This window comes from Rattus norvegicus, chromosome 17 (assembly GCF_036323735.1).
Source record: "Rattus norvegicus strain BN/NHsdMcwi chromosome 17, GRCr8, whole genome shotgun sequence".
NCBI classification, from domain to species: Eukaryota; Metazoa; Chordata; class Mammalia; order Rodentia; family Muridae; genus Rattus; species Rattus norvegicus.
In genome coordinates this window covers 60132501-60158106 of record NC_086035.1, presented here as the reverse complement: position 1 = coordinate 60158106, position 25606 = coordinate 60132501, and the positions used below count along the sequence as shown (strand labels likewise).

Here is a 25606-nt window from a genome sequence, read left to right as displayed (position 1 = left end):
AAGGTGCCACGAGGTGCTGAGAAGAATGTATATTTTTTTTGTTTGTTTTATGGTGAAATGTTCTGTATATATAACCGCTACCAGTTTTACTGTGTGTCTGTTTAGCTTCTGCCTCAGTGACCTGTCCATTGGTGAGAGTGCAGTGTTGAAGTCTCCCACTGTTATTGTGTGGGGTTCAATGTTTGTTTTGAGCTTTAGTAAATTTTTACGAGTGTGGCTGCCCTTGCATTTGGGGCATAGATGTTCAGAATTGAGACTTTGTCTTGGTCGATTTTTCCTTTCAATATGAAGCGTCTTTCCCTATATTGCTTGATAACTTTTGGTTCAAAGTCTATTTTATTGGATATTAGGATGGCAAATCTCAATTGTTTCTTGGGACCATTTGCTTGGAGGATTTTGTTACAGCCTTTTACTCTGAGGTGTAGTGTTTGTCTTTGTCATGTAGGTGTGTTTCTTGTATGTAGCAGAATGCTGGATCCTGCCTACAAATACAGCGTATTAACTTATGTCTTTTTATTGGGGAATTGAGTCTGTTTATATTGACAGATACAAAAGACAGATGATTGTTAGTTTGTTATGTTTGTTGTTCTAGGTGGCATTAGGTTTATATGATTCTCTCCTTTTGGTTTTGTTGTGAGATGATTAATATCTTGTTTTTTCCTTTGGTTTAGGTACCCTGCTTGTGTTGGAGTTTTCCTTCTAGAGTTCTCTGAAGGGCTGGATTAGTAGATATAGCTTAGATTTGGGTTTTGTCATGGAATATTTTGGTTTCTTCATCTATCCTGATTGAGGGTTTTGCAGAGTGTAGTAGCCAGGTTTGGCATTTGTGTTCTCTTAGGGTCTGTATGACGTCTTTCCAGGCTCTTCTGACTTTTAGGTTCTCTGTTGAGAAGTCTGGTGTAATTCTGATACGTCTGCCTTTTATATGTTACTTGACCTTTTTTCTTAGAGCTTTCCTTAGAGAAGATTGAAATAATTTCATGTTCTTTTTTCTGTGCATTTAGCGTTTTGATTATTATGATATTATTATTATCTGATCCAGTCTATTTGGTGTTCTATAGGCTTCTTGTACATTTATGGCCATTTCTTTCTTTAGGTTGGGAAAGTTTTCTTCTATGATTTTGTTGAAGATGTTTTCAGGTCCTTCGAGCTGGGAATCTTTGCTCTCTTTTATTCCTGTTCTTCTTAGGTTTGGTCTTCTAATTATATCCTTAATTTCCTAGATGTTTTGGGTTAGGATCTTTTTCTGTTTGAAATTTCTGTGACTGTTGTGTCAATATCTTCTATGCCTAAGATTCTCTCTTCTGTCTCTTGTATTCTGTTGGTGATGCTTACATCTATGGCTTCTTACCTCTTTCCTAGGTTTTCCACGGTTGCCTCCATTTGTGTTTCCTTTATTTTTTCTACTTCCATTTTTAGGACTACTTTGTTTAATTCCTTTACCTTTTTTTCCTGTTACTTCTTTAATTGATTTTTTTGTTTCCTCTTTAAGGGCTTCTACCTGCTTACCTGTTTTTTCCTGTTTTTCTTTCAGTGAGTTATTTATATCCTCCTTAAAAGACTCTGTTATCTTCATGAGATAGGGTTTTAGGTCACTGTCCTGGTTTTCAGGTGTGTTGATAAATCTAGGGCTTGCAGTGGTGGGAAAACAGGGTTCTGGTGGTGCTACTATATTGGCTTCTGTTGTATGTGGTCTTGTGCTTGCCTCTAGCCATCTGGTTATCTCTGATGTTAACTGGGCTGGGTGTTTCCGTCTGGAGCCTGCGTCCTGTGTCCCAGGTTTGCAGCAGGTCTCCTGGGAGGCCTGTGGCCCTGGCTGTAGTAGACCTCCTGGGGGGGATCTTCAAACTTTGGGGCTTTAGAGGAGCAGACACTCTGATGATCTGCCCTGGCAGAAGGCACAGGCCAGAAAGCTGCGTGGAAAACTGTGTGGGGTGGTTTAGTGTCTCTATTGCTCCACTGGGGTTCCACCTACAGAAGGTGGCCTCTTCAGGTTCTATATCCTCGATACAGTGAGTCATAGCCAAGGTCACTCCCATTGATTTTTGGGTGCCTCCTTCTCTAAGGTCTCTCTCTTCCTAGAGATGCTCCCACCTTCCCACCCCTGTCAGTTGTAGATTTTCATTCATTTTCCTGGCCTACCAGTCATTTCTCCTGTCCTTCTCCACACCTAATCTTGAACCCTCATTCCCCTCCCTACCAGTTCTCTCTAACCATCTTCCTCTTATGATTATTTTATTCCCACTTCTAAGTGAAATTAAAGCTTCCTCACTGTACCTTCTTTCTTGTTTAGGTTGTTTTTTGTTTGGTTGGTTGGTTGGTTTTGGTTTTGGTTTTTTGTTTTGTTTTGTTTTGGCTCTGTGGAGTATAACATGATACCTGTGTTTTATGGCTAATATCTGCTTATAAGTAAGTATGTACCATGTATATCCTTTTAGGACTGGGTTACCTCACTCAGGATGATAATTTCAAGTTCCATCCATTTCCCTGCAAAGTTCATGATGCCTTTTTAAAAAAAAAATAGCTGAATAATTCCATTATGTAGATGTACATTTTTTAAATCCATTATCAGTTGAGGGACAATCTAGGTTGGTACCAGTTTCTGGTTATTATGAATAAAGCTGCTATGAACATAGTTGAGCAAGTTTCTTTGTGGGATGTTGGAGCATCTTTTGGGGATATGTCCAGGGATGGTATACCTGTCTTAAGGTAAAATTATTCCCAGTTTTCTGAGAAACTGCCAGATTGATTTTTAAAGTGGTTATTCAAGTTTGCACTCCCACCAGCAATGAAGGAGTGTGCCCTTGCTCCACATCCTCACCCGCACGTGCTCTCTCTTGAGTTTTTGATTATGGTCATTCTGACAGATGTAAGATTGAACCTCAGGGTTGTTTTGATTTGCATTTCCCTGATGACTAAGGACTTTGAACATTTCTTTAAGTGCTTCTCGGCCATTTGAGATTCTTCTGTTGTAAATTCTCTTGTTTTGTTCCATTCCCCATTTTTAATTGGGTTATTTGGGTTATTGGTGTCTGACTTCTTGAGTTCTTTATCAATTTTGGATATTAGCCCTCTGTCAGATGCAGGATTGATGAAGGTCCTTTCCCAATCTGTAGGCGGCCGATTTGTCTTATTGACAGTATCCTTTGCCTTCAGAAACTACAATTTCATGACATCCCATTTATCAATTGTTGATCTTAAGAGCCTGAGCCATTGGTGCTGTGTTGGAATTTGTCCCCTGTACCAATGTGTTCAAGGGTATTTTCACTTTCTCTTCTTTGACTTTTAGTGTATCCAGTTTTATGTTGAGGTTCCTGATTCTCTTGGACTTGAGTTTTGTGCAGGGTGATAAGTATGGATCAGTTTTCATTCTTCTACATGTAGACATCCAATTAGACCAGCACCATTTGTTGAAGATGCTTTCATTTCTCCATTATGTAGTTTTGACTTCTTTATAAAAAAAAATCAAATGTCCATAGGTTTATTTCTGGGTCTTCAGTTTGATTCCATTGATCAACATGTCTGTTTCTGTACCAATACCATACAGGTTTTTTTAAAATCACTATTTCTCTGTAATTTAGCATGTCAGAAATGATGATTCCCCCCGAAATGGTTTTATTGTTCAGGATTGTTTTGGCTATCCTGGGATTTTTGGTTTTCCATATGAAGTTGAGAATTGATCTTCCAATGTGTTGAAAAATGTGTTGAAATTTTGATGGGGTTTGCATTGAATCTCTAGATTGCTTTGGTAAGATGGCCATTTTCACTTTGTTAATCCTACCAATCATAAGCATGGGAGATCTTTGCATTGTATGATATTTTCTTCAGTTTCTTTCTTCAGAGACTTGAAGTTTTTTCTTATTGATCTTTCACTTTCTTGTTGAGTTGCACCAAGATATTTTATTTTATTCATGGCTACTGTAAAGGGTGTTTCTCTAATTTCTTTCTTGGCCTATTTATCATTTGTCTAACAGGCTACTGATATGAGAAGTTTTACATCCATCCACTTTGCTGAAGGTATTTATCAGCTGTAGGAGTTCTCTGAGAGAATTTTTGGGTCACTTACGTATACTGTCATATAATCCACAAATAGCCATCTTTTGACTTCCTCCTTTCCAGTTTGTATCCCCTTGATCTCCTTTAGTTGTCTGATTGCTTTGACTAAAGTACAGAAAGTGCTATGTTGAATAGATAGGGGGAGAGTGGGTAGCCTTGTCTTGTCCCTGATTTTAGTAGAAATGTTTTATAAGGAAGTAGGAGAAACTCTTATGAGCAGGAGGAGACTACAAAGAAAAGACATTAAGCTACATGCCTAGAGCCTTTCATCAGGCTTATAGAAGAAAATGGGCGAGATTGGGATGATTCCTGTTAAGATTGGTGAATTCTCTGAGTACATCATGAGCCAAACCACGTAACTAGCTCTACCCACTGTACATCTTCCCTTGACCCCACCCAGGGAGAATATAACATGCTGTACTCAGACTGTTTCCTCAGTTAGGGGGTAACTTTCTTAGCTCATGGCTTTGGCTATCTAGTATACAGTAAACCCCAGAGCATTACAGTCTACTGACCTTTCAGGCCTCATTGGTCTCTGACCTTAGCAGAGTTAAAGTATGCTTTCTTTCATGTTTGCATGATCTCTTACTTAGGGTGTTATTGCTGTGAGGAGACAGCATGACCAAGGCAACTCTTACAAAGTACAACATTTGATTGGTGCTGGTTTACAGGTCCAGATATTCAGTCAATTATCATCATGGCCGAAAACATGGTAGCATACAGGCAGATATGTTGCTAGAGAAGGAGCTAAGAGTTCTACATTTTGATCCACAGGCAGCAGGAGGAGACTGGATTCCACAGTGGGCAGAGCATGAGCTTAGAAGACCTCAAAGCCCACCTATATAGTGATACACTTCTAACAGGGCCACACATACTCCAACAAGGCCACACCTCCTAATGGTGCCACTCCCCTTGGACCAAGCATTCAAATACATGAATCTATGAGGGCCATTCCTACTTAGACTACCACATGGGAGCAGCCATTTTACTATCTATGACCACATTTATCAAAATAGAGTCACAGTGTTTCTTAGTTATGTCATATTTAGCTCCCCGTCTGCAAGGTCATCTGGTATTGTCTCCTTTCTGGGACAAATGGGGCTTCTTAGAAGCTATTCTTACAGTTTAGTTTGTTATAATTAGCTGCATTAGAAGCAAAGATATGTAGTAGTGACTTGTGTGTGCTCCTTGGATAGGGATCATAAGAATGGAAGCCAGCAGACCCCATGATTCTAACTTCCTGTTTTCCCACATCCTGTTCTTCATATCTGCTCAGTTTGGTCATCTCAGATCCAGCTGCAAATCCTCTTATTTACCTTTCCCTGGTGTTTCCGGTCTTGCGTTGTAACCTAAGCTCTTTTTAAAGCTAACATCTGTTCTTACTGCATCAGAAACAAGTCTGAAAGAGAATGTGTGTTATGTCTTCAGCAACTATAATGTGTGGGTAGAGGACCTATGGACATGGGCTAAGCGGACAACTCAAGTGGAATTCATGGGCTCTCAATGTTCTGCTTCTTGTTAAAGTACTGATCACATGGGTGTGCTCATCAGTAGGGTGTCATTAGCCTGTGTAATGCACACATCTCTGCACACATTCACATCAGACTTGTATATAAGCTTTTCTAAATCCTAGTCTGTTTTTTTTTTTTTGTTTTTGTTTTTATTTGGTTTTTTTTTTTTTTTTTTGGTTCTTTTTTTCGGAGCTGGAGACTGAACCCAGGGCCTTGCGCTTCCTAGGCAAGCGCTCTACCACTGAGCTAAATCCCCAACCCCCCTAGTCTGTTTTTTTAATATTATATAGAACTCTCTGTAGTTCAACTAATTGTACTTCATTGGTATTAGATTTGCTGGTTTTGACGCCGTGTTGTAATTGTGCAGGTGTTACTATGTTACTGGAAAAAGCTGAGTGACCAGGAATGGTGCTTTTCTGTACTTTTTTTTAACTATTGTTGAATGTATCATCTTTCCACATAAGAAGGCAGTCACATCTTTTAGTGAAGGTACTCATCTTGAGATGTGAGTCCTTGTGCAGTTTTCTCCTTTGGACTTAATATAAAAGCTGAATGTGGTGTCGCTGAGAATCTATGAGGCTACTGTCACGTATGTATTTCATAATGCAAGGTATCATCATGCAGTGATGGTATTTTTAAGGGATGCTAAGTCTAGTAAGTGCTGTTATTCTTGGGTTCAAACAGCTGATATGTATCTATCAAAAGATTCTGTGGTAGCTTCCAGTGTTGTTATTGTTTTAATCTCTCTCTTTTTAAATCTTTCTGTTAAGTGGACTGAAAGAGCTGAAGGGACTTGAGACCCCATATGAACAACAATGCCAACCAACCAGAGCTTCCAGGGACTAAGCCACTACCTAAAGACTATACATGGACTGACCCTGGACTCTGACCTCATAGGTAGCAATGAATATCCTAGTAAGAGCACCAGTGGAAGGGGAAGCCCTTGGTCCTGCCAAGGCTGGACCCCCGTGAACTTGATTGTTGTGGGGAGGGCAGTAATGGGGGGAGTATGGGGAGGGGCCACCCATATAGAAGGGGAGGGGGATGGAAAGTGGGAAAAGGAATAACATTTGAAATGTAAATAAGAAATACCCAATTTAATAAAGATGGGGGGGAGTAAAGGGATACCAGCAAATATCAGCTACAAAAATAATTAATAAATGAATTTAGCCCCCTTTGCAACACAGAAAAAATACTCACTTAAATGTTTCTGCTATTGAGTATATATCATGCAATACACACTCAACAAAATATTTTCCTACTGTGAAATGTATAACTAGTTTTCATGATGGAATTAAATCTATCAGTCTCTAATCCTACTTTTGGAAAGACTGTGACATTGCATTAAGAACGACACCAGTTCTTGATGCTCCGTGGGGAGGAGCAAGCGACTGTTGAAGGTACTTTGTATTGTAATATATTTGCTGGCCTGGTAAGGGGAATTAGTATTTGGGACATAACTGAAGCTATTTGGCCTTAAAAAGTCATTGCTTTGGGATTGGCATGAAGTCTTAGCAGGGAAAGGAGCCTACTTCCAAGCCTGGGAGCCAAAGTTTGATCCCTACGACCTACATGGGGGATAGAGAGATGTTTCTCCAGGAAGTTTCCTCCCATATGTACACTGTGGAATGTACCTCACATTAATTAACTAATTAATGTCTAAATTTTTGGGTTGTTTTTTTCCTAGTTCCTAGTTTTCTGTTAAACATTATTAAAAGATACAACTGAAATATGTAGAATGGACATAGGTCTGTTCAGCGTGTGTGTGCATACGTGTTAGCATTATCACAGCCATGATGAGGATTTCCACCTCAAACATGTCCATGCCCTTACTGGACTTTCCCCTCTGCCACCTGTCATGCTGTTCTGCACTCATCATTGGGGACGACCGTAATCCTTGCCACTTTATGTTGAATTGCAGAGTGAAAAACAATTTGTCTTTGCACATTCTTTTTTATTTAGCATGAATTTACAGTGCACCTGCAATCTCAGTGGTGTTTGATGTCTCAAGCATCAGCAGTTCTTGGGTAGCATATTTTTGGCATGGAAATACTGCAGTTTGTCTGCATACCGAGGTTCCTCCACCACCCCCACTTTTGTCTATTAACAAATACGGCGATAATGGTGAACTTCGTGTACAAGAATTGGGTAGCACATAGGTCTTTATTTCCCTTGACCAAACAAGTAGAAGGATGGGCAAACCATATGCTTAACATTTTTAGAGAGCACAAGACTGGTGTGGGTGCGCATTGAATCGGGAAGAGGAGAAACAGTCTGCATACCAAGCTGTTTGAGTGTTACCACTTTATTCCTAAAGAGTCAAATTCCCTCATCACTTCTTCCCATCTAAAAGAATTCTTTTCTGGAACAGTCTGAGATGAGCACTGAATTGTTTCATCTGAGGTCTCTACTTTGCCACTTTTTCCTGAAAGATAGTTTGGTTGATAACTCTTTTCTTTTCTTTAGGTAAAAATGTTATTAAATAGATTTCATGTTAAATTAAAACATAAATCAGAAAGAAGCCTGAGGTAGTCGAAGTTATCATTCCCATACTATTCGTGTTCTAGAGGCTTCCAAGGTTTGTCATCACTACTGGGGATTTAGTATTTGTGTGTAAATATCTAGACATGTTTTGGCTTTTTAAAAGAAATGTTTGGGGATCTGATGGACTTTTACAATGTGTGAGTTTGTGCTTTTTCCCAAATGTTTGCAGGTTTAGGGTCAATAAGCCTTCCCAGGACCATTTGCTGACCGTTCTCAGTTTGGTTTTGTGGTTAGGACCCCAGTTACACAGGCCATGCATATTTCAGTGTTCGTATGTAGGGCCTGGTCTTCCATTTATACCTCTTCATGTTTTCCCTCATGGTCGTCACAGTCTGTGAATTGCAGTTCTCTGTCTTCCAGCTCACTGACTTTCTTTGAACCTCGTTTATACTGCCAAGCCTTCTAGTGATTTGTTCCTGTCATGCTCTGTCTTTTTAGTTGTAGAATTTCTGCTTACTCATGCACAGTTTGTGTGTCTGTGGTAAGCTTTCATACTTTCAATTCAGTGCAGGTACCTTTTCCTTCCTGAAGCATAGTTCTAATAGCTGCTTTAAAGTCTGATATTCTAACCTCTGGGCCATTCAGGGGATTTTCTCTCTTATTGTTTCCCTTGAGAATTGGTAATGTTCTTGTTTCCTTTATGTTGTATAGTTTTAGATTACATTTTTACATTGTACACATGTTAGGGCCATCTGCTAATCTAAGCTCTGGAGACGAGACCCTAGCTCCCTTCGTTTGTAAGTGCTATGGTTTCAGTGCTCTGACTCAGAGAGGAGAATGAGGCTTCCATGAACATGTTAGTTGAGTTCTCTTAGCTTTTCCTATTGTGTGTGTGTGTGTGTGTGTGTGTGGGTGGGTGGGTGGGTGTGTGTGCGCGCGCACACACACGTGGGCACGCTCATGTGAACACAGGTGCTTCTCTCTCTATTTTTCAGAGGTAGTACCAAGACCCGTGTGTTCTAATCATACTCCCATCTTAAATTCCGTTTGTTTGAATCTGACCCTTGTACACAGGGGCAAAAGAAACCACTGTTGATTTTTTTCCATAAGTACACAAAATAATTTTAATGTCATTTTTATAGCCCACTAAAATAGACTTTGCCAAATTTAAACACAATCTATTAAAATCTTCATATAATTTCCTCTTTCTAAAACTTTTTTAAATGGTTGTATTTCATTTTTCAAGTATAAATAACTTTTTGAGCTATTAATAGTATTTACTATTTTTGGTGTGGACATCAGTGTAAGCACACAGAGAGCTCAGAGACATCAGATTCCCACGGAGCTGGGGTTCCAGGTGGTGATGAGTAACCCGACACAGTTCCTGGGAATCAAACCTGAGTCTCTACAAGAGCAATATGAGCCCTTAACCACTGAGTCATCTCTCCAGCCACTGTTTAACTAAATTTTCATTAGAAATTGAAGAGTCAAGAACTTTATAAACTATCCCTCACCTTGGGGTGGCCTAATGTTTCCTCACATTTGCAGGGAGTTTGTACTAGACATGGCAGGACATCACTTGAGAAGATAGAGAATTCAAGGGGGGAGACCTTGCTTCAGGGCAGGAAAAGGAGATTACCTTGAGTTTGTGGATCTTGAGTAAGAATACTTAAAGGGGATAGGTCCTTCTCATTACGTGATATTGGGATCTTCCCGTTATCAAATCACTTACTGCAATATTAATTTTGATCCTCTGATTGAAAAAACAACTAAGTTGTAGGTTTTGATTTTCATTTTTGCTTGAGGTTTTTATGTTGTGCTGGGGTCTGTCGTTGTTTTGAGGCAGGGCACGATGGTCATTCTCGGTTGTCAACTTGACTATATCCGGAATGAACCACAATCTAGAATGGATGGCACACCTGTGATGCACATCTTGAGGCTAGAAGACACAAACTTTTAGACAATTTCATTTATGTTTATTTTTTCATTTTTTCATTGAGTATTTTTTATTCACATTTCAAATGTTATCCCCTTTCCCGATTTCCTGTTCATAAGCCCCCTATCCTATCCTCCTCCCCTTCTATAACAGTCATCCCCCTCACCAACCACCCACACTTCCTGCCTCCCTACCCTGACATTTCCCAACACTGGGGGTCCAGCCTTGGTAGGACCAAGGCCTTTTCCTCCCATTGATGTGCAATAAGGCACCAATATCTGCTACACATGCAGCTGGAGCCGTGGGTCTGTCCATGTGTACTCTTTGGATGGTGGTTTATTCCCTGGGAGCTCTGCTTGGTTGGTATTGTTGTTCTTATGGGATCGCAAACCCTTTCAGCTCCTTCAATCCTTTCACTAATTCCTCCATTGGGGACCGTGTTCTCAGTTCAATGGTTGTCTGCGAGCATCTGCCTCTATATTTGTCATGTTCTGGAACAGAAGACAGCTATATCAGGCTCCTATCAGCATGTACTTCTTGGCATCAACAATATTGTCTGGGTTTGGTGGCTGTGTGTATATGGAATGGATTCCCAGGTGGAGGAGTCTCTGGATGGCATTTCTTTCAGTCTCTGCTCCAAACTTTGTCTCCATATCCCCTCCTATGAATATTTTTGTTGCCCCTTCTAAGAAGTACTGAAGCATCTGCACTTTAGTTGTTCTTCTTGAGCTTCATTTGGTCTGTGGATTGTATCTTGGGTATTCCAAGCTTTTGGGTTAATATCCACTCATCAGTGAGCGCATACCATGTGTGTTCTTTTGTGATTAGGTTACCTCACTCAAGATGCTATTTTCTAGTTCCATCCATTTCATGAAGTCATTGTTTTAATAGCTGAGTAGTGCTCTATTGTGTAAATGTACCACATTTTCTGTATCCATTCCTCTGTTGAAGGACATCTGGGTTGTTTCCAGCTTCTGGCTATTATAAATAAGCCTGCTGTGAACATAGGGGAGCATGTGTCCTAATTATATGTTTGAGCATCTTTTAGGTATATGCCCAGGAGTAGTATAGCTGGGTCCTCAGGTAGTACTATGTCCAATTTTCTGAGGAACCTCCGGACTGATTTCCAGAGTGGTTGTACCAACCTGCAATCCCACCAACAATGGAGGAGTGTTCCTTTCTCCACATCCTCGCCAGCATCTGCTGTCACCTGAGTTTTTGATCTTAGCCATTCTGACTAGTGTGAGGTGGAATCTCAGGGTTGTTTTGATTTGCATTTCCCTGATGACTAAGGATGTTGAACATTTCTTTAGGTGTTTCTCAGCCATTTGATATTCCTCAGATGAGAATTCTTTGTTTAGCTCTGTACCCCATATTTTAACAGGGTTATTTGATTCTCTGGAGTCGAACTTCTTGAGTTCTTTGTACATATTGGATATTAGCCCTCTATTGGATGTAGGACTGGTAAAGAGCTTTTCCCAATCTGCTGGTTTTGTCATAATGATAGTGTCCTTTACCTTACAGAAGAGAATCAGTGTCTTCCTTTTTATGCTTTCTCCAGTTCTCCTCACACCTAACTCACACTCCCCATCCCATATACGCACACCCACATGCCTGCTGATCTCTTAACTTACACTCACCCCCACACCCCCACCACCCCACACCCATGCACCCACATACACCTGCACACCCTGTTGATGTTGTTGTTGTTGTTGTTGTTGTTGTTGTTGTTGTTGTTATGACTGGAACTTTTTCAAGCCAGGTGCACCTGCCCAGTGACTTGCCTGCTAGGACATAAAGGTCTCCAAAAGTTAACTAGGGACAGTAGCTCTCAAGTTCCCTGCCTCACATCAGTGAATATTAAAAATACAGACACAGAGAGTAAGTGAACTGAAAGCGTCTTTGCTGAGAAAAATTAAGGAAAAATAAAAGACATTCACATAAGCCCAAGAGGTTCTGAGGTGGGAGGAACCTAGGAGCAGCTTGCCTTGGTCGTTTCATGGGACTAAGGCAGGAACTGAACACGACTGGCATAATTCCTGGTAAGATTGGTTCATTCTTTGAGTATATTGGATGTAAGCCAGTGAAGGGTCCATGTGATCTGTGCTTGTCCCCCGAGTCCAGCCAGGTCGATGAGGAGGCTTTGTTACACGCTGATCATCCTGGTTCGTGAAACCCTACCTCCCATCTCCGACTTCTGCCTTGCGAGCTGCTGATCTTGACTGTGCTCTCGGTAGCAAAGGACTGGCTTGCTGCTGTCCGCCCTGCAGTCAATCAGACTGCTCTTTGCTCTCGGCATTTCTGTCCCCAGCTTGCATCACCGAGGGAAGGTGATGGCATTAGCAAAGCCACCAAGGTGTAGCCTCCGTCTTTCTTGCCTTATCTATAGGGTGATCTGGAAGCGGGGGACCCTACTTCATTAGAAGCCACCCTTCCCAACAGTTTGGTCATTTACATTTAACTTCATTAAAAGCCTGAGTATGTTATGGGTCACAGTATCTTGCATATGTTCATGGGAGCCAGTCAGGCAGGGGCTTGTTGATGTTGACCTTGCTTCCCAGGACCCTGTCCTTTCTCTTACCTGTTCAGGTTGACTGTCTCTACCCAGACACAGTCTCTTAGTTCTCTTCCTTCGTGTTACCTACCAACCTTTTAACCCTAACATTTCTTTTAAACCCAACGTGAGTTTTCAGCATAAAAAGCTATGATTAGTTGCACGTGGCCCTGTTCCTAACTACCTATAGGAATCTAGCCCCTGTCTTGTTCCAGCACGTCATAACTTCTAAGAGAAACAAAGTCAGCCTTTCCCTAGACTGATTCTCTGCCTTCCATACCCCTCCCTTTTGTGTATTTGTTTGTTTTGCTTTTTGTTTTTTGTTTTTTGTTTTTCAAGAAAGGGTTTCTCTATGTAGCCTTGGTTATCCTGAGACTCTGTCGATAAGGCTGACCTCAAACTCACAGAGACCCACTGCCTCTGCCTCACAAGCATTGGGGTCAAAGGCATGCACCACCATGCCTGGTTTGTTTTGTATATTTTCAAGGTGCTCAGATAATTGTCAGGGGTTCAGGATTCTGACTGTAAGAGCAGGAAGTGGGGCTGTGGTAGGGTTTCACATATATGTCCACATTGGAAAGTATTATGTTTTGTCTTTCACTGTCCTATGTTTTCTGTCCCTTTATAATTTACACAAAAAGAACTAGGCAACATTATCAAAAAGGTGCAAGCTGAATCCTAGATTAAGGTGCTGTTAATGACTTGGCAGGAGTGGGGAATGACACCTAGAGTTATTTGACTCATTTAGTTAGTGAAACAGAACAACACTGAAGGTCTGACCGTGTTACACGCTGGAGCATGTATGTAGAGAAGGCTGTACCTTCCACCTAGTGAATAGTATGATTACTTCAGCAAATAAAGATCAGTAGATGATGTAATAAGCCAGTTATTTGCCAAAGGTCTTATTCTGGGGAGTGGACTATAAAGTCTACACATATGACTCTTTTTATGTATTTAGTTGTATGAAAGATTGATTCTTCAAAGGTACAAGTAAGGATCAGACCTCTGAGGCAATCAGATCTTGAGTCTTAACATTGTAACAAGAGTGGAAAAGTCTGAATTTATATTCCACTATATTTTAGCAGCTAATTTGCTTTTGTTTATATATTTTCAAATCTTGCGTAAGAAACAGACAATATACTGGTTTCTTTTTAATACTCTAAGGTAACTTATTCAACTCTTTTTCTTTCAAATTACAGATACCACTAGAGCAAGAAGAAGCCAAGAGAGTGATGGCGTCGAATATATTTTTATTTCCAAACATTTGTTTGAGACAGATGTACAAAATAACAAGTATGTCAAAATTTTGTAGATTTTTTTTCTATTCCTGTTGTTAAACTGGTGCCTGTGTATCTATTTTTAGACAGCCTAGGGTTCCCTTCTATGTGAAATGTATTTTACTTATTAGAGCAACGTTTGAAGCCCTTAGAAAGAGGTAGTTCCCTTAGTAGTTAGACATGTTCCCATCTTTTTTTTCAGTACCAGGAGCTGCAGTGTTTCTGTTCAGCTAAGCCTATAGGTTTAGCCTGAAGGGAGCTTCCCAGTATTTTTCTGTAACTTTTCCCCAGTCCAATAATTGAATCTCAACATGGAGCTTGGGTACACCTATATTTTAAATGTTAACGGCTAGGTATATGATATATTTTCCCCATAATCTTTTTCATACATCCCTTAGTCTCACATCAGTCCTTCACGGCGTTTAGATAAAGCTGCCATGCCGAACTGCTGTGCTGCTCACACCGTCTTGGCTCCTCCAGCCGACCTCTACCCCACCCTCCTCAGTTTTCCATTCCTGAGGTGCAGCTACTGCAGGGCATCAGAGGCAGGGTGTGTTTTAAGGCAGTACTGTGGGATTTTATTGAAACATCAAAATGCTTTCTTCGAGTTTGGCCCCACGACTGTGTTTTTATAGCACATAATCGCTGCCCTGGTTCCATTAGCCACCTCCCAGCTCCTGTGGCTGCAGCGCCCAGCTCTGCTACTCTGTAGTGTGCAGTGAAATTCCAGTAGTGTCTATTGTTTGGCTTATTCGATGTTTTATTACATTGCATTAGTTCTGAAAAGGAGTGATGGAAAGCATTAGCACGCCCTAGCACCAAAGTACTTTTTTGGGCTTAAGTGTAACACAAGCAAGTGTTACTGATTTGAAAATGTAGAAGGTTCTTTTTTTTTTAAGTTGACATTTGCCGAAATGCTTGACTCTGTTTATTTTATTAAACAGGGGGGAAAATTTTTTTATGCATTCAGCAAAATATCTTTGCCCATGAAATATAACTGACTGCCTGCTTGCTTCATATTCACAGACTACTCTGATGAGTGCCTTTTAATTTGCTGCAGGTTCATCGAGTACGGCGAATATAAAAACAACTACTATGGTACGAGCATAGACTCAGTCCGCTCTGTCCTAGCTAAGAACAAAGTCTGTCTGTTGGATGTCCAGCCTCATGTGAGTAAACAAAGCATTGCACAGCTCCCTGCAAACCGTAGCATTGCAGAACGAGCTCCATGTGAACTCTGCTCACTTAAATAAAGGCTGGGACGTTTGGGCAGAGGGGGGAAAGGCATAATGTTACTAGAAAAGCAGATGGGATGGAGCCCCGAGGTCAGTGTTTGTATCTCTTGGTTTTACTCAGTCAAGCTTACATGCTATTACATGCTTACTTTGGATCTTTTAATAATGTATTACATGCTACATACATAACATCTTTTGTGTTACGTATTGTTCTCTGCTTATAGTCTGAAAGTGGACATTTCAAACCTCTGTTCTCTTTTTCTAATTTTGGTCTTGGACACAATGTAAATATTTAAATCCCAACAGAGCTGTGAGGCAGGGTTCAACACTGTCTTATCTGAGATGCCACAGGAGGCCTTGGGAATCACCCAGGGGCCTTTATGGAAACTTTGAACTAAGAAGGCCAGTGGCTGAAAGCATTCGATTCCTTATATCAAACTACCTGTCATCTGGTTGGTACCCAAGCCCGGAGCCACTGATTCTCCTATGATGGTGGTGTTCTGGGATGCCAGAAGCACTTTCGCGCCTCTTAGGGATAGAAAAGTTGGAGTCAGAAAGTCCTTAGCAAGTCTGAGGCTGCCTCTTGTCCAGGCACCAGGAAGGAGTGGGGGCATTCCTGCTTAGCTGAACTCCCTGCCCCTGAATGGACCTTGTCACTCCCAGACTCACTGAATGCATTTTTACCTGCACCTCTGAGCTTTCCCAGCCCTCTATCCCCTCCTGCCATCCCCTTCTTCCCTTCCCTTCTTCCCTTCCCCATCCTCACCACCACCACCACCACCACCTCCTCTCTCCCTCTCCCTTCCCCTCCTCCTCTCCATTTCCCTCCCCCTCCCCCTCTCCCTCTCCATCTCCTTAACAGATAGCGATTATCTATAACCTTACAGTGGAACTGTGGTGAGGCCCTCATGAGGAAATTATTAATATCTCTTAGTTCTGACCCGTCTCATTGTAACTTATTTTGCTGTGTTTGGTTGATATCCCCATGAAGCCTGTTCTTTTCTTAGGGGAAGTGGAGGAGGGGTGGATCTGAGGGAGAGGAGTGTGGGACTGGAGGGGACTGAGAGAAAGAGAAACTGGTCAGGATGTATTGTGGGAGAAAAGAATAAATTAACAAAACAAAACAGGTGTGGTGCTGCACACCTGTAATCCAGACCTCAGGAAACTGAGGCAAGAGCAGTAGGAGTCCAGGCAGGCCTGGGCTGCAGAGTAGGACCCTGACTCCAAGCAAAGGTAAACAAAACATTTGATGTGTGTGTTTGGGGGGTAGCATGCTGGCAGACCTCATGTAGAACAGAGGCTACAGAGACTGGACCTTTAGGCTTCTAACAGAGTTTTAAAAAGATAGACAGCTTCCAGACAGGAGGTTACCAATCGTCACATCTTTTAGAAGTATGATCTAAACCTAGTGTTCTGAGGTTTTTAGCCACTGTGTTTTAAAACATCTAAAGTAAAAGTTGTATTCATTCTCTAGCTGCTTTTCAATGAGATTGTCATCTTCATCGTCAAGAACTGATCGGAGAGTAACCTGTTTAAAGAATAAATTGTCTCCTTACAAAATACAGATGCATGAAACAATGAAGAAATATAAAAAAAATACCTTTTCTTCCTTGCAGACAGTGAAGCATTTAAGGACTCTGGAGTTCAAACCCTATGTGATATTTATAAAGCCTCCATCCATAGAGCGTTTGAGAGAGACAAGAAAAAATGCAAAGATTATTTCAAGCAGAGATGACCAAGGGACTGCAAAGCCCTTCACGGTGGGTGTCGTGATCTTGGCCACCATGTAAATAGCACCTAGTTACTTGTACACGGTGCTTAGGGACACTGTTATAGACGAAGCTGGGATCCAGAACTCTCCAAAGGATTTAAAGGTGCATTTTGATTGGTGGCACTGTAAACTTTCCTTGTTTCTGAGAATTGACGTTCATACTGCACCGACTCAGAACTACTTTGTAGCGTTGGATACGGTAATGCGCCCCTGCAGAGCCCAGCACTCGAGATGTAGGGTCATTCTCTTCCGTCTGGCAAATCTGAAACCAGTATGATCTACAAAGCAAGAGTCTGTGCCTCAAACCAACTACAATGGTAGTATTAACCACTGTGCTCTAGGGCTTCCTAGCATACTCCAGGCTTCGGGTTTATTTCCAGTGCTGCCAAACAAAGCAAAGAAAAAAGAACAACAAAAGTATTATGGTACTATGGTGCATGCATGATGATTTTTTTTCTCAGCCAATCATTTATATTATTTAACCTTTTTTAAAGCTAAATGTTTCTAAATAAGTTTCTGTTTATTTCTTAATAGTCTAAACAAAAACTGTAATAATTTGCTTTGTTGCCTTATATTTTACATTTTAACACAGTAAAAAGTAGAAGTGTTGCAGTAAAAATTTAAAAAGAAACTTTTTCTAACAGTTCCCACGCTCTGGCTGCTACTCTGCCACATGGTCCCCAGGCTGTCCACTCCCGGCTGTCTCCCTTTTAGCCCCCTCTCTTCAAGGTCCCCTAGGCGGTAGTTACCACACCTGACACACACACATATCTCGTTCTGCAGGCCCTGTGATTTCTCACTCCACCAGGGCTACAGAACCAGATCCGCACGCTCCAGCCGACTCTCTGCCGTTACTTTCACATGCTGTCCTCTTTGGCATGGTTAAAATCAAAGTTCCAGAAACTTTTAATTTAACATTTAGATTTATATGTTAAATTCTCCATCCTCAATACATCCACAGAATAAATTCACTGCCAATTACTAAAGATAGAAACTGCCCACCTAGACAAGATAGAATTGACCCAGACCACCTGGATCGGAATCATCTTCCTCCGTCGTCTCTGTTAGCCAATTCATGGCTCTAAGTTTATTGTTAGCGTGCTTTCAAGGTAATTATTAAGACAATTAATGGACAACAGTCCAAATTACCTTATATAGATAGATGGTTTTCAAAACAGAAATTCACAAAATATGACATTTAAAGTTATTTATTTTTTGTTGAGACATATCTGCTCCTAACACGTCCCCTGTGGTGGATTTAACGAAGAATTTGGGCATCTCTACCTCCAGGTGAGGTAATACCTTGTGACAGCATAGCCACTGGGCAAGAATCGCCTCAACTCATCTACAGACTCAATGCTGTCTGAGAAGGACACGTTACAGAATAAGTTGACTGATAATTTCTACCAAACCAGAGTGGTCAGCCCTTCAAAATTCTGTGTTTCAGAAGTCTGTCAGATGATCCTAGGCCAGAAGGCTGAAGACTTGCTCTCATGTGTTGCTAACGGGACTGTGCTAGTGGAAATTAGTCTCTACAACCTGTCTCAGTTCGGAAGCCATGTTAGGCTTCCTATGTTTATAGATATTGGGTCGTTCTCAGATTTCTGATGGGGTTAAGACTAATTATAGTCTCATAGCCTACTCAGGCTGTTTAACTTTGAAATTGGATGTATTGTAGATTGAGAATTTAACATATAAATCTAATTGTTAAACAACAAGTTTTTAGAACTTTGATTTACCAGACTATGGGGGATGTGAACCAAGTTTCTGGTGGGCAGAGAGACAACCTGTCTCAGTTCTGGAAGCCGTGCTAGGCTATAGAATGCCTGAGGCTAGCATGGCGTGGTGCCGTGATAGAATGGCACGCAGAACACGATGTATGTTGGTAACAACCCACCAAGGGGACAGTGTATGAAAGCGACTGACAGAGAAACAGCCAGAGTGTGTGGCTTCTGAGGATCCACACCAAGTGAGAGTGCATGGGAACTGGTTCTGCTGCTTATTTAATTACACCACAACATAGAAGCACCATTTGGGTCATAGGATCAGGAGGCCTACTCTGTCTCCTGATGACATTCATATTTCTTACAAATGCCATTAGATGCTATGGCTTCAGATCTTTGTGACTGTTCTGATATTAATCTCACTGAATGAAAATGAAGATCATTATTCAAATTTTTGCTAAAATTATTCAAGGTTTATTTTCTATCAGATAAGGATGTCTCCCAGTAGCAGGGTTTGAGAAAATAACATGAAACACAGGAGAAGGTAGGGTTTATATAGCTAAAAAATACCTACAAGACTAGGGGATTTTCAGTGGTTGGGGGCTTTCCAGAGGAATTCTGGTTACATAAGAACTTGGCTGAACATTCTAAAATTATTTGGAACGTCTTATCTTACCAGGGTGTGGAACATGACAAATTCCAGAAAATGGGTGAAGACCTAGTCAAATTTATATTTTATAGAAAACAGGAATGAACTTATTTTGACCTTGTAATAAGATGGCTTCTAATTTTTAAGAGTCAGGCTGGCCCATCATTGACTCTTGGCAAACCTTTCATTGTTTTTGTTTTCATTTTTCTCAAATTTTACCTTTGAGTAAAAAAATCCAACAAATAAATATTAACCCCCATTTTTCTTTCATCTAATTAATTTTAGTTTAGACTTTGTTAATCTGTGAACTGTTGATTTTAGTTATAAAGCATGGGTCTTGCTTTTGACCAATTCCTGCGCTTTGTTCTAAAAGGATGACATTTGTCCTTAAGAGACAGATGCTGTCACATGTTACTAGTTATTTTAAGTTGTTGACTAGCACTAAAGTTATCTCTCAATAAACATAATTTGTAAATGATGGCATAGTCTGAGGATGTGGCTTATGCTTTTTAATGTACAATCCTGACTTTTATACCTAGCTAAAATAGCACCTGGCATTTTAAAATCTATGTGGCCCCTCAGGGCTTTTGAAACACTTTTACCGGACCACAGAAGGGGCATTTGAACTATTATCTTGTAATGCTTTCAACATTAAGAAAGTAGTTTGTATTATGCATTATTTCTTGTGAACAAACATAAATAGTGCCAAGCCAGAGCAATAAGAGTCAACAGCACCCTTGATATCTATGACAATAGCAATGTGTCCGTGTAATGGTGAGTTAGGTATGACCCTGAGGGGAGTTTAATTAAAGTTGGTGTTAGCAGTTAAAACCTCTAAAAAAGTAGTGAAGGTGATTTTGGTTTTTTACTTCATTTAAAGTCTGAACACATAACAGCTTTAGGTAAAGTCACTATAGAATGTTTTCATTTATGTGATGCAGTTGCCTGGTTACTTAATTTGTCATTATTTGTTTTTAATAGGAAGAAGACTTTCAAGAAATGATCAAATCAGCACAGATAATGGAAAGTCAATATGGCCATCTTTTTGACAAAATCATAATAAACGATGATCTTACTGTAGCATTTAATGAGCTAAAAACAACATTTGACAAACTAGAGACTGATGCCCATTGGGTCCCAGTGAGCTGGTTACATTCTTAACTCAGGGGAAATGTCCTTAACTGTCTTTTTGCAGAGTTGCATGGTTAGGTTAACTACCATGTTTTTGGTAGGATTTTTTTTTTAATAATCTGTATCACTGTCATAGATGTAAAGTCTTCAATGTCAAAGTCAAAATTCCAGTGCTGGTTTTGTTTATGTCTTTCACAGCCTTATTTGAAGCACACGACTATACAATCTAAGTCAAAATCTGCACAGTGCTATAGTTTTAGCAAAACTTTTGTATTTCCTTGTTTTCTTTAATCTATTTCTGTCTCTGACGTGAGAGGCAGTGTGTATCAGAGTTCATGCCTCACCTGCGCTCAGGTGTACTCACAGCCCTTCACTGTGCATGCTCTTGGTTGAAAGCATGGGGTTGGCAGCCTTGAGCAGATCCACAGATTTAACTAGGCTGGAAATAAGGATCTGTCCTTTCAAAATATGCCCTAAGTATGCACATCTTAAAACAAAGAAGAAATTCAAATCTTTTCTTGAGGAAGTAGCTCACATATTATAGCTTAGGAAATCCTTAGGAATATATATCGGTGATGCCGCCAATATTATATAAGGGAAAATCTGATTTTTCTGTTTAAGTTGAGGGGTCTCACTGTGGTGTCCACACTAGCCTTGAACTCAGCCTTCTTTTGCCTCAGCTTCCCAAGTGTGGGAGCATGCCACTGCATTGGATTTGGAAACAGACTTAACTGATATCATAGATGTAGATAAAAACCTTTCCTCATGGCTTAGTAAAAACGGTTGTTTAGGGCAAGAAATGATCACACATTTAATGATCACTTGCTTTAATCTGTCATTCTTCAGAAGACATCTCTGGAGTCAGAAAGTTTTCTTCTCTTGTTTTAGAATTTCTCAACAAATTGTAAGAATGAGATAAGTATTCAAGACCACGTAACACGTGTTAGAGCACAGTGAAGGAAGAGGTGCTCATGTTTCTTGTGTGCAATCACCACACATGAAAATGGTTCTAAAGTGTGTTTTAGAAACTTTGTATTCTGTTAATTTGTTGGTCAACAAAATGATTAACACCGGCCAGACAACATCTCAACCTATTCTGAAGAAAGGTGGATTTTTAAATGTTTCAATGACATTACTTCTTTTTCTGTGATGCTATAGGCTCTAGCAAGTGAATAATTTGCAGTACTACAAATGTTCACAGTTCAGTCATCGAGCAGGTTCCTGCCAGTCCTCTGAGCAGTGCGGTTTAGCCAATGGAAGATTCATCACATCTATGACTTGCATACAAAAAAAAATATTTTTGTTGCTTTATAAAGAGTTTAAATGTCATGTTTAAGGAAAAACAAAATGTAGGAAAATTTTATATATTTGTGAGATATTTGAAAGGCATATTTTTAAATTATCAAATGATTCATAAGATAAATTGTATGTAAAGATATAATTTAAAATAGTAGTTTTATAAGCAAGGTCAACATTCCATGTAAATATTGGACCTTTTGGCAGAGAGGTCCACACACATGTTACATGTTACATGGTACATGTTCACTGCTGTTTGGTGGTGTCCCTGGCTACCTTTCCTTAAGACAATGTCAAATTTCTGTGTGAAGCAGAAACACAAACTTCTCTAGTGACCTCATTACATGTTCAAGCCCAACAATCAGATCATTGGACTGATGAACACAGCCCATGGAAGTTCTGTGTTTATTCATTAAAGCCATGCAGCTCAACACAGAGAGGAAGGCTACCAGATTCCTATTCTGAAATCACTGCCCTGTGTGGCCTGTCTAGAAGCACAAGTCGTAAAGAGTTCTATAAAGCAAGTTTCTATACCAAGAATGATGAAGAGTGTATCTAGCGTAGGACGTTCTGGAATACTTTAGGTGTCCTGTGTTCATACCTCAGATATCTTTGCTGATTGTTTCTCTTCATCTGGTGATTGTTGTCTTCATTCTTTATTTGGGGGTAGTGCTTGGGAAATTTGGGGTAGGTAGTGGAGGTGATGGAATGTCATGAAAAAAATGTTCACACCTGTTAGACCACAGCTGAACATCTTTCTTTAAAAACTAAATAAATAAAAGGAAATAAACATATTTTAAGAAATCAGGTGGCATGTAGCCTTACCTGTTCTATTTCTTGATGCTTACAAGGAGATATAAGCCAGGCCAAGAGAAGGCTGCTGGTACCTCCAGCAAATGGCCTTGCTCTGTGCTCTCTGACCCCAGGACTCCAGTGAGCACACCACCAAAGAACACTTTGCTCCTGGCTTGCAGCAGCTTGTTTCTGGGGTACAGTGCCAGCCACTATTAGAAAAAAATGGGGTTTCATTGTTTGTCTATTTAAAGTTGAACCTGGTATGGAGTGCTGCTCTTCACCTCCACCTCCCAGTTAGAGTGGCCTAAAAGTAAAGAGATAAACTTGACACAATAACCATGGTTTTACCGAGTAGTATGGAAACTTGGCATCTATAAGGCTGGCATTCCTGGTACTGTATAATCATCAAGTGTACCTAAACTGTAGTAATTTAAAGTGAGCAAACATGTAAGCTCAGATTTACAAAACTATGGAGTCAAAAAATGTCCCTAAAGATTCAGATTTTTATTTATTTTCCTTTGGCCTATGATGGATTTATAGATAAATGTAATGGAAAGTTTTTTTTATCTTAATAAAGTATCTTCACACAATATATCTGCTTGAAAGTTGTTTAGCCCTTGAATACACTAAAATTGTTCTACCCTGTGTTGCTTTTTCCATGGTGGAACAAATTCCATCCTTTAGTATGATGTAATTTATTTGATCTTTCCATGCCTAAAATTAAACATTATATTTCTCTTCAAATAATGCTTTCATCAAGATTATTGGACAGATGGAATTCGCTGCTCTTGGTCTGTAAGTAGAAGGTGAAGATGTGCAGAAGCAGAATGGGATAGACCAGTGTATTGGGAACATCTGTTCTCGCCCTCTGTTCACTTTTCCCACTGGGATCAGGATGCTGCATTCTCCTCTCAATGTAGTTACACACGCAGAACTTGTCATCTGGGCCTAGGAAGACAAACTGTCTCCTTTGGGAAACTAATCCATGTGTCAGTCAGCACAGCCCTGCTCCAATGAGAGACTGCATGATAAAGCAAGGTTAATCAAATGAGTCATCAGTTGATTTTTGTGGGTCTGAGAGTCAAATTTGGCGCCTTTCACATGCTAGGCATACATATAACTACCACTGCATTACATCCCCAGGCCTAAACTTCTTGTTTGATTTCTGGTTTTGATTATTACCAACTGTGAGACTTTGGGGGGGTAAATGGAACATCCCTGGTCATCCTGTTGTACCAGGATGATGCACTTAGAAGCCAGGGGTGGAATCACTCACTCAATGACAGTTATGCTTGATGGTGGTGGTGATGGCGGTTGTCATATTACAGTTTAATACCAGGTCAGTGTTCTTTACAACCCTATGTAGTAAACTCAGGAGTCACAGTAAGTAATCTCTACCATGAGCTTTATTATTTTGAAAGCTCCTTTGCGTTCTACCACACAACACATTGAACTTAATAGGTAATTCTTACTAGGGAGCAAATCACATTGTATTTTTCAAGCCACTGACTCTGATATACTCAATAATAACTTGAAAGAAATGCCCCAAGTTGGCTCAGTGTTCTTTCTTCTACAACCTTCTTGCCTAAATCTTTGACCACCCATGTTGTATGTCTACATAACCTCTGCCTTTGTGAGTTGTGTTGTTCCTCAGGGAACTGTATGATCCACTATCTGTCTCATCCTTCACAGGTGAGAAACTGGGATCTTGTGTCTTTCATTTAATTACCTTTTGCTGAGATAAGATATCCTGGCAAAACCAGCATAAGGGTTAAGGGGTATATTCTGGTTCACAGATCAAGGGTTCAATTCATCATAGAGAAGGAGAAAGCAGAGAGAGGGGAAAAAAATGTGCATGCTAGGTTAGCACAGCTTGCTTTCCCTGTCTTTTTTTTTTTTTTTTTTTTGTTCTTTTTTTTGGAGCTGGGGACTGAACCCAGGGCCTTGCGCTTCCTAGGTAAGCGCTCTACCACTGAGCTAAATCCCCAGCCCGCTTTCCCTGTCTTAAACTGTCCAGGATACCCTGCTTATGGAGTGATTCTGCCCACAAATAAGATGAATTTTTCCATATTTGTTAGCACAGTCTAGATAGTCTCCTACGGACATACCCAGAGGCACTTCTCCCAAGTGACACTAGATTCTGATAAGTTTGCAATACTAACTATTCTACAGGCATTCCAAACTTTGTTCACAGTCAAGTAAGTGAGGATGACTAGAAAGTAGAAAGGTTGTACCAGTTTGCATTCCCACCAGCAATGGAGGAGTGTTCCTCTTTCTCCACATCCTCGTCAGCATCTGGTATCACCTGAGTTTTTATCTTAGCCATTCTGACTGGTGTGAGGTGGAATCTCAGGGCTGTTTTGATTTGCATTTCCCTGATGACTAAAGGTTCCTCAGAAAATTGGAAATTCCACTACTTGAGGACCCAGCTATATTTCTCCTGGGCATATACCCAAAAGATGCTCCAACATACAACAAAGACACATGCTCCACTATGTTCATAGCAGCCTTATTTATAATAGCCAGAAGCTAGAAAGAACCCAGATGCCCTTCAGCAGAGGAATGGATTCAAAATATGTGGTATATCTACACCAAGAAATACTACTTACCTATTAAAAACAATGACTCATGAAATCCAAAGGCAAATGGAATGAACTAGAAAATATCATCCTGAGTGAGATAACTCAATCACAGAAGAACATCCTTGGTATGCACTCATTGATAAGTGGCTATTAGCCAAAAAGCTCAAATTACCCAAGATGCAATCCACAGACCACAGGAAGCTCAAGAAGGATGACAAAATGCGGATGCTCCCACTCCTTCTTAAAAGAAGAAAAAAATATCCATAGGAAGGGATATGGAAGCAAAGTTTAGAGCAGCGATTCAAGGAATGGCCATTCAGAGCCTGCCCCACATGTGGCCCATATATATACATACATACAGCCACCAAAACTAGATAAGATTGATGAAGCTAAAAAATGCATGCTGAAAGGGACCGGATATAGATCTCTCCTGAGAAACACATCCAGAGCATGTCCAATACAGAGGTCAATGCTAGCAGCAAACCACTGAACTGAGAATAGGACCCCCTTGTGGGGAATTAGAGGAAGAATTGAAAGAGTTGAAGGAGCTTGCAACCCCATAAGAGCAACAATGCCAATCAACCAGAGCTCCCAGGGACTAAACC

General features: G+C 40.4%; 1 protein-coding gene across 4 annotated transcripts in view; it reads left to right on the top strand.

Annotated features, from left to right (window-relative positions):
- Mpp7 (MAGUK p55 scaffold protein 7) overlaps positions 1-23011 on the top strand; it is a 266719-nt gene extending 243708 nt beyond the window's left edge. For 3 of the 4 annotated variants that reach the window (XM_039095743.2, XM_039095742.2, XM_063276474.1), the window contains 4 exons: positions 13741-13834; positions 14879-14987; positions 16670-16813; positions 20179-23011. In XM_039095743.2, the coding sequence (XP_038951671.1) occupies positions 13741-13834; positions 14879-14987; positions 16670-16813; positions 20179-20358 (527 nt within the window). In that variant the 3' untranslated portion in view covers positions 20359-23011. The remainder of the gene's footprint in view (positions 1-13740; positions 13835-14878; positions 14988-16669; positions 16814-20178) is intronic. The other variant, NM_001100575.1, reaches the window with a different exon arrangement.
- Positions 23012-25606: the final 2595 nt, after the last annotated feature.